General features: G+C 43.3%; 1 protein-coding gene across 3 annotated transcripts in view; it reads right to left on the bottom strand.

Moving 5' to 3' along the window:
* Window positions 1–406: 406 nt before the first annotated feature.
* Window positions 407–17,722, bottom strand: part of LOC122612188 (broad-complex core protein isoforms 1/2/3/4/5) — a 53,720-nt gene continuing 36,404 nt past the window's right edge. The window contains exons 4-11 of one of the 3 annotated variants that reach the window (XM_043785633.1): window positions 6,123–7,085; window positions 5,825–5,963; window positions 5,193–5,732; window positions 4,648–4,842; window positions 4,204–4,593; window positions 3,686–3,788; window positions 3,430–3,613; window positions 407–3,044 (exon numbers count right to left, since the gene is read on the bottom strand). In XM_043785633.1, the coding sequence (XP_043641568.1) occupies window positions 2,748–3,044; window positions 3,430–3,613; window positions 3,686–3,788; window positions 4,204–4,593; window positions 4,648–4,842; window positions 5,193–5,732; window positions 5,825–5,963; window positions 6,123–7,085 (2,811 nt within the window). In that variant the 3' untranslated portion in view covers window positions 407–2,747. Of the gene's footprint in view, window positions 3,045–3,429; window positions 3,614–3,685; window positions 3,789–4,203; window positions 4,843–5,192; window positions 5,733–5,824; window positions 5,964–6,122; window positions 7,086–17,722 lie in introns of all 3 variants that reach the window. The other 2 variants (XM_043785632.1, XM_043785631.1) reach the window with 2 other exon arrangements.

Below are 17,722 nucleotides of genomic sequence, written 5' to 3'. Positions count from 1 at the left end.
AGGCGCCTAACAGAAAAGCTCCCCTAACATTGTTGGCCAAGAGTGCGGCTCCCTAAGCCAAGATCAGGTTAACAGAGACAAAGCTTTACAGCCAGTTAAATTTGAACAATGGGCGCCAAAAAAGTCAAGTTTCCATGAATGCCAGCTTTAAAACAAAATAACCATCTTAAAGGCCGCTGTTATAAACATCCAAAATATCCCCAACTTAGATAAATGTACACATAAATATAGTTAATCAGTTAAAGAACACAAGAATTCGATCATTTTAAGCACTCGGGTTCTTAGATAAAAAAAAAACGATCCATCCCTCTAACAATTCAGATAAAGTGAAAAATGCGCAATATTTGTAATTATTCAATAATTTTTATTTATAGTACCTCACTTTAAAAATTACGTTATACCAATATTACATTAAATGTTGTTTGTTTATTACATGGGTTGTTTTCGCTATTTCGGCTGTTACATAGATTGTTTCAGTGTTTCTTTTTGGGTTTACATTTACCGTTTATAATAGATATTTGCTGCATATGCATACTTGATAATCCGAAATGTGCTATAATATTGTGTGGTTAAAGGTTACTCTTACACATTTAGTTAGCTTAAAATTTTAAATGTAATATTTTATTATTTTTACGTTTCTGTGATTCGCCTTCATTTTCGATTCTTCAAGTTGCTGGGTTCATTTTTTAATTGCTCTTGCGACAATTTTAACAAAGTTATAATGATATTTCTTTTTTATTGTTGTTCTAACTCTTGTAGATGCTACTTCGTATGCTTTAATTAATTTACAATGATATACAGTTTTGCTATAAAACATTAAAATGAATCCAACTAAAGATAATAGGAATAGAATTAAATTATGTTGAGTTTAAGGTAAGCATATTGCATTCAGTTCTACGGGTCTATAACGCTAAAATAAATTAATTTGCAACATTTGATTTTTATAATATTCAGATACCTGTTCCCCTAGGTCAACTAACAACTAAAAAAACTATTCAAATGTATATACAAAGATATCCAAGCGTTCTCCGCACACGCATAGTTGAGATGAAACCAAAAAGTTTTGAAGTTACTTCAGATGGGTGTTTACAGTATCCATTCCTCGATTCCTAAATATGTAGATACGCTAGTGGAAGCTATTATACATTTTTCGTTTTTAAATTTCTAATTCAAAATTTTGAATATATTTTCTCGTGGTAAATTTGTTGTCTGGGTTTTATATAGAACAATTAGGTCTATCACCATTCGAAGGGTAACCAAAACTCGCTCGAATAATGTTTTTTTGTTTAAAGAAAGTTATATTATAACTACTTTCATTCACTGCTACACTAAGACATTTTACAGTTCAATTAGAGGTTTGTGTATCCATATATATACGTGTGTATTTATTGGTTTATTTTTCTTACAAGCTTGTTTTAAATCTTTGTTTGAATGCGACTTCAAAGGACATTATTTAGAGCTTAGCATTAACAACATTTGCGTTTTGATTCGCTAATTTCAGCTGCTTATGTTTCCGGTTCTATCAAAAATACATTCCATGTGTTGTTTCCTTGCAATTACTTCATTTCTACATTTATTTATTGGCTATGTTCTTAATTCAGTTGAAATCAAATCAATATTCATTGATTCAGGGCGCCTCCAGTTAAATTCAAATAACTCGTGTTCTTCTCTCTTATCTGATCTGTTGTCGTTACAAGCTAATGATTTAAGTTCTAGAACCTTGATAATTTGGTTTAATTCTACGTTAAGGTATTCTCCCCCTTCGTTCTATCCGTTCAAACAATATGGTTATAAAGCATTTGATTCATGTATGGGTTGTGTTGTATGCGTCTTCACTATAATATTGGGCTTGGATTTCTACAGTTTTAGGCGCACTTTCAGTCTCACACTAAGCGAAAATTAAAACAAAACTTTGAAAGGGAAGCAATCTATATCGAAATTCCGCAATCAACTACTGATTTGAGGTCCTCAGAATGGTCACGAGTCCAAAATAAATACGCGTGTCTATATCCATTGATAACAAAGTGCTCTTAAAACTGCGAGCCCATTAACTTTCGAGTCTAGGCAAATCTAAAATTCATCATTCTCTTAAGATCTAGGTATGTTTTTATCTTTCTCGTTTCTCCACCTTACTTAACTAGAACAAAGGACTTTTGCGAACCTAAAACCTATATAACTATGTTCCGTATAATGTAAATAAAGCATATTTCGTTATATATTTACATTTTATACACATCTCGGTTGTGTAATTAATGTCCATCTAGTTGAAAAGTGGTTTTGTGATTGCTTTATCCTACCCTTGGGAATTTTTGTCTGTGGGTCTGTGGGTCATCCATATATGTATATCTTCCTAACTGACTGACTGACTACTGTTTGGACAATAGCAAATGAAACTGCCGCAGCTTGCGCTTCCAGTGCTTGCAATTAAATCTAAACTTGATGTCCTCGGGCCTGGCCACTGCCGCAATTGTTTCCAACTCCTTTTGTGGCTGATCATCCTCCTGCTCTCAACGCTTTTGCTTGTTGGCTTTCTTGCGCTTGCTGGTGCCGCCACTGACTGCCGACGAGCCACTGGCAGTAACCGGCGGTGGTGGGGCACTGGACGGTCCGCTGACCAGCGCCGAGATGCTGGCGAAGGGCGTGCTACTGGCCGCCGTGCCGCCGCTAGTACTGGCTGCTACTCCTCCAACCCCACCACCTCCGCCACCGCCGGTGCTGCCCATTATTGTCGCAGCATGCAGTGATTCTCAACTACGCTCCGGCGTCCCGTGGTGCTGATAGATCTGCTGAAGCTGCTGCTGCTGTTGGCTGTGCACCACCTGGCTGCTCGATGTAACCACGTCTTGCTGCATATGCTGCGGATGGTGGCCCGGGTGGGGCGACTGCTGCTGCTGCTGTTGCATGTGCACCACGTGCTGCTGCATGTGCTGCGGCGTCGGCGGACCCTGCTGCGCCGAGCTGTGGTGCTGCGGCGTGCTGTGATGCTGCGGCGTTGGCGGATGCGGCGACGGACTGTACGGGAACTGTTGCTGTAACATATGCAACTTTGCATAAATAAATTGATTATCTTGGTTAGTCAAAGCTGGCAATTGTGTGTGATGTTTGTGTGGGGGAGATCAGAGTTGCAGATGCGAGTTTGGATGCAAATAAGAACTTGATTGCGCATTTGTTAATAAGATTAGCATCGTTGTGAAAATGACAAACATATTCAAAGATCCGACAAATCGATCTTAAACGATTTAAATTAACAAAGTTAATAGGCAAGATTTTTAAAGTAACTAAAAATCGGTTTATCAAATCATTTAAACAAAAATGTCTTTATATAGGCGTTGGTTTTTATCTCTGTGCTATTGCAGGCGGAGTTCAGAGTTGGTTGGCTGCGTTTGTGTTGCGCTTGCTTTTAGCTTTTCAGCTGCCGTGGCTACGTACCGAATTCTCCTGGCTGTGCTCGATAATCTCAATGCTGCCGGTGGTGTTGCCCGAGGTGTTCAAAAGCGCCACGCCACTCGTGTTGGCCACCACGTCGTATTTGCCGCGCTTGAAGCGGCCGTAGAGCGAGCTGTAGGGCAGGTTATAGTGAATGGCCGCCTGGTTGATGGACATTTGGCCAACGCTGTGGGGGATACACGTCGGAAATGGTGATTAGCGACTTAATTGACGCCACCAGTTCGGCTCACACACTCACCGCACTGAGTTCAGGGCCTCGTTCATGGCATCCTCGGACCAGGGTGTTGGATTCGAACGCGACAGCTCAATGCCCTCCCGTTTGCAGCGTCCGTAAAGTGTTCCTTTGAGGCGGTTGATGGAGTGGAAGAGTGGGATTAGTCATGGCAAAATCCGATCAAATCAGAAAAAAGGGAATGGAACAAGTCATGTCCACTTTTTCAGAAGCAAAGGGGTTAGAAGAGCTCGAAAATCATGTTTCAGACTGCTTTTAAGGTACAAGACGTTTTAAAACTTTTGAAAGGATCGATTGAAAATAACTCTTATACATATACAATTACAGTTTCTATCTTATTTATTTAATTTTATGTTTGAATAAAGCATTATTCTTTATCCTTTTTTAAACAAAAACAAGGAGAATACCTGCCTCACTTGTTAGGCATTTTATGTAAAACAAATTGGCAAATAGAAGTCAAGGCATCGTCGAATGACAGAGGGCCACCATTGTTCGATCTGCAACTGGATCTGCAGACAACTCACCTGTGGGTATGCCAAACTCAGCGCTGGCTTTCTGCACCGAAGTATTACCCGCCCGTATCGCCTCCAAGGCACGCTCCAGATCCTCGGGCGTCCACGTGGTCGGGGCGGCATTGAAGGGCGCCGCAAGGCGGATGCCTTCGCGCCGAGCAATCTTGTAGAGCGTAGAGGAGGGGATGCCGAAGGCCTTTGACGCTTTGTTCGCGGATATCTGGCCAGAACGCAGCGCCTCCAAGGCATTCTGCAGGGCATCCTCGTTCCACGACTTGGTGCCGCCCTCCTTCTTGGGCGTTTCGATGCCCAGGCGATGAGCACGTTGCCACAGGGTGGTCGATGGGATGCCATAAATGGCGGATGCTTTCGTCAGGCTCATGTTTTGGTTCTTTAATGCATCTAAAGCTGAATTCATATCATCTTGTGTCCAAGCTTTGGGACCATTAAACTGACCTTTCTCGCCAGAGCCAGAGCCAGCCCCACCACTCATGCCCCCACCGCCACCAGCACCGCCGGGCCCCGGGCCGCAAACGCTGCCACCCAGACCGTGCTGCTGATCCAAATTCGTATAGTGCGGTTCCTTCTGATCGTGCGGCGAGCCGTTGGCGATCATCATCGAATCCTCACTCGTGTCCGAGTTATACATGTCTACGTGTGGGGAAGAGAGAAGATAGTTATTTTAATTGAATTTTTTGATTTTTTATTTTAGCTAGTTTTTATAAAGATCTATGTATCACCAGTTTGTTTCGGGTATTCTTGATTGATTGAATTTAATTATTTAGGATTCAATTCTCTTGCAACTATTTATCGTTTTCTGTTACTCATATTATCTTTGTTTATTGATTCAAAGCTATACCAAGATGTATAGATGGACAACTTTTAATTCTTGCTTCACAATTTCGTTTTATGTACTCTCAAAGTTACATATACATATAAGCTTGTTTGTGTTTTAAATAGATTTCTGGCTGATACCCCCAATATTGTGATGCACAACTCACCCATATGCCCTGAGGACATCATGTTGACAATCTCTGGCGTTATTATCATGCCCGGCTCGTGTTTAATCTGGCTCGGATCAATCTCCATGACTGTGGCACCGCCGATGTCGGCGTGCGTCACGTGTCCCCCATGCTGGCCATGCACACCAGCTGCTGCGGCGGCTGCTGCCTGCTGTTGCTGCTGGTGGTGTTGCTGCTGCTGCTGTTGCTGCTGCTGCTGCTGCAACTGACTCTGGGCCAAGAGCTGCTGAGCATGAAGATGTTGCTGCTGCTGCTGTTGTTGATGCTGCTGCTGCTGATGCTGTTGGTGCTGCTGGTGGGCCTGGTGATGGGCATGCTGCTGCTGGGCCTGGTTAAGTGCATGCTGCTGGGCAGCTGCCAGGTGCTTGGCCTCGATCACTTCGCTCTTGATATGCTGCACAAGATTCGAGTTGCTCTCATCGCCTGTATGGTGGTGCGATATCGAGTGCATGGGGGACTGATCGAGCCGATGGATCTGCTGAGCCAGATGATTGTCTATATCGAGAGGTTCGGTGGGATCTGTTCGGGGAAACGAATTTGAGTGATGTTAGCTTGGAACTCTTCAAGGATGTGGGACGGTAGATCCGCTGGCAACACTACCGATAACTCACTTGATAGATCGCGCGTGTCCGTGCTGGGGTTGCAGGACAGATCGACGTGCTCCGTGACGGTGACTGGGGTGGCAGATGGTGCTGGTGGCTCGGGTGTGAAGTCCAGGAATCCCATGGGCACGCCCAACAGGCCGCCGTTCTGCATGCAATCCAGGTTCGGGTGGAGAGAGAGATAGGAATGTCAGGTTAGCAAAGTAAGATTCATTGGGCTCGGGGAGATCCGATCTGGGATCGATCTCTGGCTAACTGAGAGATTGCTGAGAATGCTAACTAAACCAAAACTAGCTAACCAACTTACCATGCCCATGCCTAAACTAGTCATATTTTTTGTATCTTTTCCGTCGCGCGCTACTACAATTTGTGTGACGATGGCTTGGCCGGTGGAAGTCACGCCGCTCACGCCCGCTGCATTGTTCGAGGCGCTGGATGAATTGGACGCCGGCGAGGCCACCGAGTGCTCGGTCTTGCAGATCTTGTTCGGCTTATTTTCGTGCTCGTGATCGTGACTGTGATCGTGGCTGTGGCCGTGTCCGTGCGAATGTCCTCCGTGCCCGTGTCCGTGATTGTGTTCGTGCTCGTGGTCGTGGTCCTCGGCGTCTGAATCGTCGCCAGCACCCGAAACTGGTATATAATTGCCGTCGGCCGTCTGCTGAAGGCTCACAATGGAGTTCGGATTTTGGCCCTGGATGAGAATGGTCTGCGGGTGGTGGTGGTGCGCCGGCTGCGGTTGCTGCTGCGATGAGCCGCTACCCGAGCCTCCTACAGAGCTTCCTGCTCCTCCGCCTGATGGCAAATCCGGCGACTTGGAGCGCTTTAGTCGTGACTTGCGCGGCGTCGGTTGCAAACCGGATGGCGTCTGTGGAGCCTGCTGTCCGCCGGCTAAACTTCCGCTGCTGCCGCTGGCCGAGGAGCTCAGCAATTGCCCGGAAAGAGAAACACTTCCGCTGGACACTCCGTGTTGCGTAAGCAGGGCAGCGTTGATTTGTTGCTGCTGCTGCTGTTGCTGCTGGGCATGCACCTGCTGTTGCTGGTGCTGCTCCTGTGCCTGCTGTTGTTGCTGGTGGTGTTGCTGCTGCTGTTCCAGGGAGGGCGACGGGGCTCCGGGAACTATGGTGGCATTCACTATATTGCCAACGACCGCCTGCTGTATGTTCTCTGAAACCGTGATCGTTGCAGTGGCCGCGTCGTTCAGGTCATCCGCGTTCTCGGCGGTTTCGCAGAGTCCCTTGATCTTTAGCTGCTCGGCGGTGCGCAAGAGGCCCTGTAAGAAAACGAGAACAAAAAATTTGTTAGTTTATTTCGGACATTTTTCAGAAGGGGTTTCATTTTGATGCTCTTGAGCCACTAGAACTAAACAGGAAATGCTACTAAACAAAACCTCATTACAAGCTCTGCTATATTAAATTCTTCTGCATTTGGTAGCCCATTGTAAAGATTAAAATGGATGATTCATTGGTTATTGCCAAATAAATGTGAAACAGAGGTAGTCACGTTACCACAGAGTTCGCAAGTAAGAAAAAGTGGTTTCGTAACCAATTCAAATTTGGATTCACGCACTCATTTCATATCGCATACAAAGGCTGGCTAGCTGCCCCGTTTCAAGGATATAATTGTATGCATCACCTCAGCATTTTCGCCCAAGGCTGTTTGAAGAGTGTGAGTGCGTTTCCCTTGGTGATTTACACACACTGAATATGGAATGCGGTGATTTGATTGAAAAATAGCCTATATCGGATAGTTGAAAGAGTTTCCAAGAGCCGCACCCATTCCGACAGAGAGACGCCCGCCCGGGGGAATACATATAACCGAGCTTAGGTGATGGAAATTTGTTTCCATTCCTTTTTTTATCTTATTTTTTTTTCCATTTTGGGATGTTGTTGCCTTGGAGGCGGTGGTGGAGGCGGAGGAGTTGGAGGAGGTGGTGCCTCGTGTTTGTCCATGGAGCGCTGTGACAGTCATTATGGCGTCGCTTGTCTTGGCATGGTCGGTCACCAGTGTCCACAGCAGTGTCCGTTGCCCAACCCGTCCAACAACACTTTCGCCCATTGCCCATTGCCCATCGCCAATTCCAGCGACAACGGCAACGACAACGACAACGCCCACATGCCCCAAAACCCTCTGGCCGGCCACCCTCATCTGCCATCCCCTTTTCCAAACCCAATCCGCTGCAGTTGGCAGTCGCCGCAGCAATTGGACAGACAAATATTTACTTCAGAAGTTTTTCTTTTAAGCAGTGCGCAAAAGCCCTCCCACCCCCACACCCACAGCCACACGCTTACTTCCCATTTTTATACATATATTTTTTTCCATGCTTCGCATTTTAAATTAAAAATACGGAAAAAACACTACGGCTCACGCACACTCCGGCAGCGAAGAAAAAATTCTTATTACCGCCTTTTGCAAAGATGGAGCGGCAGGAGGATGAAGCTGCGAGAAGGATTTCGGGTGGAATGGGATGGCCATGGGTTTCGGCATGGGCATGGGCATGGTCTTGGGAATGGGTGTGGGTATGGGTATGGGAATGGCTCCGGTGGCCCGAGGTCTCCTGGCGAAACAGAAAAGAAATTAAGGCAAAAATTGAGTAGGTTGAAATTTGTGTACCCGTTCTTTCGGTTCGCTCAAGCCGCAAAGAAATGCTGCCCAGCACCACCCCCTCGGGTTGCTTCCTCCTCGCCCTGGTCGTCGTCCAGCAGTTTGTGTGTTTTAAAAAAGCGAAAAAAATCTTTTCTTCTTCGACAGCAAAAAAAACAAAAAAATCACCAAGAATGGTGGATTGTGGGGCGGGGCGGGCAGTTCTGGCAGTGCGGGCAGCGGGGTTGAAGAATCCTTCGAATAAATGAAAGAATTTTTTTCTGCAGTAGATGCAAATGGCAGGCGCCGGAAACGGAACTACAGGCCAAGAGGATGGGGTGCACCGTCAGGAAAGGATGCATGATTGCTCGGCTATATATGAGTGGGGCAGCGGGAGGGGGAGGGGCAGCTGTGGTTGCGCTGCTCATCAACGCCATGAAGACTTTGCCGCCCACCTCCTCCTTCTCCATCTCCTTCACCATCCCATATTTATTTATTTAAAAAGAAAAAAGTACATAACAAATTTACGCAACTTCTTCACAGCGCTTTCTTGGACCTTTTTTCCCGTGTCCAGCGCACTTTATTAAAAACAACAAGTACAAAGCGAAAAGGGCTGAAGAAATTAAGAAGGAGCCAAAGAGTTCGGCTCGGGAAATTTAAATAAATTGCGGCAAGGGTTGGAAGGAGGGTGCGCGTCCGACCGACCGACTGAGAAACCGAAGGCGACCCGACCCAATCACAATCCTTGTGATGTGCCTCCTTGGCACCATTTTTTTCTCTCCGTGCAGAATTTTCCTTGTTTTTAATTACGACAACGACAGAGCACAGAGCGCTCTAATGGCCGTGAGGGCACACCCGGACTTGGGACTCCGGACTACGGACAGCGGACAGTGGACTACGGACTTCTCCGGACTGTCCGGGTCTTATGTAAAGCAATACACTCGCACAAACACACACACACACACACACACACTCACAGAGAGACCCTGAAAAAAGGCTGCGTGGCAAAGTCTTGGCAAGGAAGTTGAAGAAAAAATTGGCACTGGGCAGGTATATATACGTGTGTACCCAAGAACTGCTACCCCAAAAACAAAAAAATGGGCGGAAAAATCAAAAGAAGAGGAGCAAAGAAAAATCACTGCCCCTCGCCTGGTTTTGATAATCTCCCACTGCAAATTCCAATTAAAAACTCTTCATGTGCTAAAGTCAAATCAAAGAGATAGAGCTCAGAACAGGCGGGTTGGCCGTTGGTCGTTGGCCGGCTATATCCCTCCCATTTCTATTGAAATTCTAACGCAATTAGTGCATGAAAATAAAGCGCCAATGCTGCGTATGAGTGATATATAGCTTAAATGCTACAATGGCTAGTTCAGCTCGGTCCGCTTCATCTCGGCTTAGCTCAGCTCCCTGGGCTACAAAACGAGGACGAAGACGACGACGAGGACCAGGACGAGGACCACGACCAGTCAGGCATAATTGAAAAGCGAGACCGGCTGACAAGCAGAGTAACAAGCACGTGGAGCAGCAAAAAAAAAAAAGTGGCATCAAATGGCTAGTGAACAAGCATCGCTCAGAATGCCGGGGATGGGTGAAATGCAAAAAAATTCAAATGGCAAAATGATCAAAGAGGCCAAATCTGTCTAAACCATAAACGAACAAGGTTCGATCCACATCGATGGCATTAATGCAAAGGAGAAGACGTTATCCGAACGTTAATTAGTAGGATGATATACAATCCATCTTTTAACTCCTAATCTTGAAATAAATAATAATAAAAATAATAATATATATGCCAAATTATATTTATAACCTTGAAAATTGTGATTGTTTATTTATATTGTTTTTTTCTTAGCTTTCTCTACATTTTAGGAGCAAAGAGCTTGATTGCTAAATTCGTCTACTTAGAAAAACTTCATGTGGAGGCGAATATGCATTCAAAATATGGAATAGTATTTTTGATAAATGTTTGAAATATTGGGCTTGTCAGCTTCCGAAAATACTTATACTGAAGTACTAGGATTTAAGAACTGTTATGTTGTCTGTAGCATTTTTTATTTCTTTCAATTGACGCGCATCTCGTTTAAGTATTTAATTATCCCCATTTTACTTATTTTTCGACCGCTTTTTCCCTCAAAGAGCTACCTTCTTGAAAGGTTTCCCATTCACCCCCAAATTCATCAACAATCTGGACATCTTAAGCCCTTCCTGCGTTCGACATTGGGTACAGTCCCATCCAGCGGTCCTAGCCAGCAACCCAAGCCCAGGAAAAATCGATAATTACTAATGTAACTAAATACAATTAAAAGCACGACCGAAAAAAAATTACACATACACATAGAAGGGGGAAAATCGCGGGCATTTTCATGCAGAGACAAATGAGCGGAAGAAAGAGCAACAACAACAGCGGCCGAAGCTAGAAAAAATCGGGAAATGCGCTTACTTACAGCCCAGTTGGCAAATGGGCAAACCAGGATGCTAGCCCATCCACCATCCCAGCACCATTTCCACACCCCGTGAACCGCTTTTCCTGGTTTTCCGCGGACTATCAAAGACAATAGCGGGCCCATTCAAGGGTTTAGAATTTCACCATTTGCATTTTTTCCTCGACTCCCAACGCCCCGCCCCTCCATTTCCATCCGATTTTGCTGTTCAGTAATTTCATTTCATTTACCATTTTTTCTAGCCGTTCCTATCATCCTTATCTTCGACTTGATTATTTTTTTCAACATTTCCTTATGGTTGCATGCATTTGTCATTGAAGTTTGGGGAGTCGAATTCACAGCTTGATTAAATGCCCCTTGAAGATGAATGTGAAATTACAAGGCAGCGGGAAAAGCATCAATATTGTAACTGAAACTGAAGTACATGTCACAATTTGTCTATATCCTGATTTCCGCCCACCCAAGGGCTGAAGTTTTTCCACCAGAGAGCAGCAAAATAATTGCATGCAAATGAGCCACTGACGTGCGGCATGAAAATCCACGTTATTATCCCACTGGTAAGGGTGATGAGCAAAGTTCTGGGGAAAAAGTGATGGTACTACATAGGGAAACATCCATTGATTTGCATTTTAACACATTTCCAATGAAATCCTAATGTAGACCACATTAATCTTTAGGAATAAAATGGAAGTTATATCTTTAAAATGATTCTTATTGTAAATAAAAGTCGATGTAACTAATAAAGTACAATTTAGATTATGGAATAGTTGAGTTCTTCGACAACCTCATACCCGTACTCAGCTGTAACATACTAATCAACGAATGTAGTATACCCTCTTACTCTACGATTAGCGGGTATAAAAACTGAGAGCTAATTAACATAGCACTTTTATGTATACCCCATACAATCATTTGAGCCGATTAATATTTTAGATATTTTCGTTGACAGAATAGCGAATTTTTATAATTTACATAAGTAGCAATAACCCTCATTAACCCTTATTTTATGTTCCCAAAAAAGAGACATAATAAATTCAGTGGACCACAAATCAATTTCGATCTTGGGACCCCGCTGATTACCCTTTTGGCATTTCACTTTGAACCCAGCAGCTAGCAAAAAACAAAAAAAAAAAAAACAAAAAAAAAAATCAACAGTGGGCACTCACTAACGAGGAACTTGTGATTGAGAGTCGTGGCCTCGAGTTGCCAGTTTCTACAACGTTCGATATTTACCTGCAACGAGACGGAAGAAAAGAGAAAATTTGCAAATTAGTTGAAATGCATAATTAGGTTGCTAAATTGTAAAACTTTGTGTTTAGCCAAGCCAGATGAGGCAGCGAAAAGTAAGAAATTAATAATATTTTTTAAGAATAACCGCGTGTAGGCAGGGCGGGGGGAATGGGGGGAAATTCCAGCTGCCGAAGAAGACAAGGAAGGGGAAACTTTTCGAAAGCGGAACCAAACCAGTTGCTCCGATGGCTGAGTTTTGCTTGATCATCAATAAGAAAAAGCAAAATGGAGTCGAACCATCGCAACGTTAACAGCGCCGACTAATTGCCCAGTTAGCGATAGATATGGATACAAAGAAATATATATAAATATATATACAAAAAGCTGGCAATTGGGTGCAGTTTGCAGAAAATTGTTGCTGAGAAATTGTGAATCATTTAAGCCGGAAAGATTCTCCAAATTGTTGAGGCTAGAATTAAAAATACGCTTAGTACCTTACATAAAGAGAAATCTTAGTGAAAAACCGCTTGGTCTCATTAATATGAAATTCAGTCTTCAGTTTACTTTTATTTTAATTGCAAAGAACGATCTTCATTCATTCAGAGAAAATGCCGTAGATGGGCGCAAATAAAAGCAAATTGGTAAGCAAGTAAATTGCAAAATTGCTGATTGAGATATACACACAGACACAAATCCAAAGGTGTTCGAAAGAAAAGGAAGACACAAAATATATACAAATGTATGTATATATAAAGAAAAAAAGCAACGAAATCAAATATTCGCTAGCTGCAAAAGTTTATTGAACTTTTTCGACGTTTCGCTCGACTCTCATTATGGCTCCATTATATTGTTGTTGCCCGACTTGGGTAAGGTGTACGCCAAAGTTATAAAATCGGCAAACAACAACAGCAATAAGCAACGCATATTAATGAGTTTTGCATGCGACGCGACTTTGGCTTTCCTCTCCATGGTGTGTGTGCGCGTGCGGAAGGCATTTTCGAGCCAATTAACAAAGGTAACGAAAGAAATTACCTATTGAAAATTGGACACAAAGAAAACTTCAAATTTAAGCGCATTTCATTTCATTTTCATTTTACATCTCTAGTGAATACTTTGCATTTAAATTCGACTTAATTCTGATAAAATAAATATAAACAGCATGTATTTTTAATCTTTTACTTATTTTAAATAATAGACTAATAATTCCTTAGAGAAATCGAAAATATTGGATGTGTTGCTGTGTAGAATTTAAGCCCGAAAATTCTTTAAACCTGTAAAAGCTAGGCTAACAGGGAAAATCCAGCCACTAAACGACCTTCAATCATAAAAGAAAAGCAGACAAACCTTGAAAAGTGCCATAAAAATCAAATAAAACAAATGCGAGTGAGAACAAACTGAATGAAAAAGGGGGAAAATGCAATTTTAGGTTTAACCCCTCTTGCGCACACACACATACACACACAAACAAACAAACGCACACATACGCTCCGCGTAATAAAAAGCGTGAAAATGTATGAATGAACGTGTAGCCCTCTCTTTCGCTCGCATTTCCCCAACATCACTCCATCTCACTCACGCCCAATGTGTGCGCTTAACTTTTGATATTGAAATGGAGGAATGCGGCAGAAAAGGAGGGGAAAAACAAAATAAACAAAAAATAACATAAATTGATAGACTCAGAACGAAAAGGGGGAAAAGCAAAGTGAATGCTAAATTTCACGAGCAAAACAGAGGAGCAGAGTAACAAAAAATAATCATAAAAATACTTAACACACACACAACCAGTCGGGGGCATAGAAGAAAAAGATGAAGAAGGCAAATAAAAGAGAACAAAAACGAAAAACAAAAAAAGTAAAAGTTGAATTTTTCCAAAGAAACTGCAGAGCAAAACAGAGAATTACGCGAAAAATAATAATAATAAAAATACCAAAGCGAAAAGGAGAGACGCCAAGGCAGACACAAAGCAAATAACGTGTGGGAGCGTAGAGTCAGTAAGTATGTGTGTGTCTGTGTGTGTGTGTGGGGGGGGGGGGATGGTTCACTGGAGGGGTGCGGGGTGGAGGGGGCTGCCACTATGGGAAGGGGCGGCAAGGTGTGACGCAAGTACGCGTCAGACAAACAGACGCAGCAGCAGCATTTTTATAGCCCTGTCTACGCGAAAAATGAGAAAAAGAAAAAAAAACCGGGCGAGGAAGTGGAAAATATAGAAAAACGTGGCACAATAAGACGCCGTCGTCTCAGACGGGAAAAGCAGGAAAGGCAGACATGTGGGGAGAAGAAAGGCTCCCACCCTCACACACACACACCATAACGAAAAGGACGAATAGAGGGGTTCCCCAAGCTTAAATAACATGTGAGCTGGCTAAGCTGGTATCCTTCGGTTTAGGAAACCTAAGTGTTTGCTCAATAATATCTACAGTAAAGTAACCTTGTAGGATATGATACCTATTTTTATGATAAAAATGCAAATGAAATAATACTTAAAAACAGCAAAAGTATTGTTTAAGATACAGAATAAATGCTATTTTTATTAGGGTAAATATCTAAATAGATAAGACAAGACAAGAAGTGAAATACCTCTAGCAAGGGTTCTGCAAGAAGTTGCACAAGTGTCAAGGGTCCACTGAGCACACACAATCCAGCACTACGGAATCAAGTGGATGAGATTGCAAGGGGGCAGGCGAAAGAGAGGGGTGTAAGGCTGGGGAAAGAGAGGGGTGTACGGTTGGCGAAAGAGAGGGGTGTATGGTTGGCGAAAGAGACAGCACTAAGCACGTTAAGCAGCTGTTAAGCGGACACCGGCAGCTGCTAGCATATGCACTTTGTGCTCCTGCATCTCTGGGTGTGGGAGACAAGACGGCTCAAAAATCAGGTGGAATAACGGAACAACTCTCGACTGCAGCCCCCACACAAGAAAACGTTTATCGGCTTCATGTGTACCACAAAGTCAACCGATGGGGCTACGTTGGGGGATAACTGTCTTGCGAAATTGGCAGGCAGGAAGCCCGAGATCGAGGACAGATGGAGCAGACCCAACAGCTGGCATTGAAATAAGAATATATATGCGGGGTATCGCAAATATTGTAGTGGTAATCGCATTTAGTGTAGCTTATTCCTTATCTTCAGCGCTCAAAACTGATAGAAGATTGGTCGTGGGAGTTTAAAAAGTGGCATTTGTTGTTTGAAACCACCCAAAGAGTAAGCCCAATATCACAAGTAAACTAACCGGCAAAGTGTAGAATTATCCAGAAACAAATCGCCAAACGGCGAACAATAGCCAGGCATAATGAGAGGAGCAGACAAGCGAACCGAGGCAAGCAGGAAGTGTCGGTCATTTGGTCAGAAAAGGGCATATTTATTGGTTGGATAGCGGGGAAATAAGGCTTGCAGCTGAAATTGAAAACATATAAAATCGAATCCGAGCGAACCTAAACTTAAATTGAACTCGCACTCGCATCTCACGGGGGGAAAAGGGCAATGAGCAGCCATCTGGGATGGGGATTGGATTGACTGGGGGACGACGGGATGCCATGGAATTGGGGACTTCGGATTGCGGACTGCGGATTGCGATGTCAGATAGGTTCCACCTTCTGGCTGACTCACACACACTATGTGTGTACACATGTGTGTGTAGACCCCATATACCGATATGCTGGTGAGGCCAAATACAAATACAAATCGTGAGGCTTAATATGCATGGCTGGATAAATTGCTGGCTGCCCCGAGTCGTCGCCAGCGTTGCTTCTGCTGATTGAAGGCAGTCGGCGAGAGCTCAGCTCAACTGAACTCTGGAAAAAATCGGAAAAAAAAACGAAAAAAAAAAAACTAAGGCGGGGAAGGAAGAACAGTGGGTCGCTGGGCGGTAGGGATTCGAAGGGGGGTCCGTTATTGAACACAACATGCCATTGGGGCGGCTTCAGACGACGACGGAGGAGACCACGACCACGACGATGACGGTGACGGTGACGGTGACGACGACGACGACGACTACGACGACGCTGGCAGTCAGTCACTCAGCGAGTCTGCTTGATTGGACTTGGACGGACCTCGAAACGTGCCGATTCCCAGCTTGGATATATGCACCCTAGGGTGGTCCGCGTTGCAGGCCAATATTTGGGATGCCTTTGCAGTTACGAGGCAAAAGGCAAAGCCGATCGCCTTTGAGAAACTATCCGCTGCTTAAGGTTCTCATTAAAATACCAGAATATCTTGTAAGGCTTTATAAAACAATGTATATTCGAGGACTTCTTTTTGGTTGGTTCCTTACTATTACGATCGAATCAACATAAACTTATAATAACTTGAGGTTAAGTTGCTTTAAGATATATCGCTTATACGCAATGTTGTGTTTTATTACAAGCCTACTGGTTATGTATTCCGTGTTCGTTTTTGGTTATATCTCATCTAAAGTTTTTGTTATTTTTATGTATTTTTATTTATTTTTTTTGTTATAAACCTATATGTACAGGTCCACCCTAGTGCGAGAAACATATATTTGTATGCATGCTACATGGGGCCATCGTTTTGTTTGTGGCTTCTCTCGGGCAAAGGTTTCGCCAGCCCTTACAAGCACAACCATACACTCCACATACACACGCACACACTCACCACACACACACACCAGCACACACTCGTTGTGAAAATACACGGTTAATTTGCCATTTTTATGGTTTCATGCCTTTGGCCTGGACAGTCTAAACAGAAACGGAAACAGAACTACATAACTACATAGTATACCGAAGTGTATGTATTTAATCCCACAACTCTGCTCAAAGAAATTTCATAAAGCAAACTTGAAACAGATTATGCATACGGACACATGTATTCCTACTATATACAGATAGGAAGATATGTACATACATATATATACCGTATATCCCGTCGGTCGGCTGTTTATGCACAAATCAAAAACTTCGCCCTCTTCAGACGCAGAAATGGAATGGAAAAAAATTACCAAAAATTTCAATTTCAAAACCCAAAGCCCAAAGCCCAAAGCCCAAGCTCAATCTGAAGTTCTCCCCTGGGCAGCCAGGGACTTCTGTACATGTGCATGTGTATGAGTGGGTGTGTTTCTGTGTGTGTGTGTGTCTATATGTAAGTCGGTATGCAAAACTTGGGAGGAAAAAACACGGGATGACGAAAGCCAAAAGAAGAAGCCTCAGCACCACACGAAAATCATCATCATTTATGCAGATTTCAAGGCAGTGATAGCGACAGTTTTTGGAGTGTGTGCGGCCTTTTTTTTGATTTGCGGGGGGATGGGATTCATGCGATACGTTTCATATCTATGTGGGTATGTTTCTGTGGACAGAACCCAGCTCTAAAGTTCATATGTATAGAGGCAAGTTTGTGCCCTGACCATACAGTGCGTTTCAGCGGTGTAAGATCGTTTTAGGTCCAAAAACAGAAACATCAAAAAACATGCGAGACATCATCTCTATATGGATTAATACGAGTTTGTACTCGGATTGCAAATATATTCGTGGTTTTTAGAAATAATAATTATCTAAATAATTAAAAATTGTTTGACTTCATAATATAAATTACAATAAAATATATTACATAGTTCTACTTTTTCCAAACGCACTGTATCCGCACTTAGATATGCATAAAATGTGAAAAATAAAGCATAAATAACTGGACGTTATCAGAGTCA

This window comes from Drosophila teissieri, chromosome 2R (genome assembly GCF_016746235.2).
Source record: "Drosophila teissieri strain GT53w chromosome 2R, Prin_Dtei_1.1, whole genome shotgun sequence".
Taxonomy (NCBI): Eukaryota; Metazoa; Arthropoda; class Insecta; order Diptera; family Drosophilidae; genus Drosophila; species Drosophila teissieri.
Note: the sequence above shows the minus strand (reverse complement) of the source record. Positions and strands in the feature narration are given on the sequence as shown.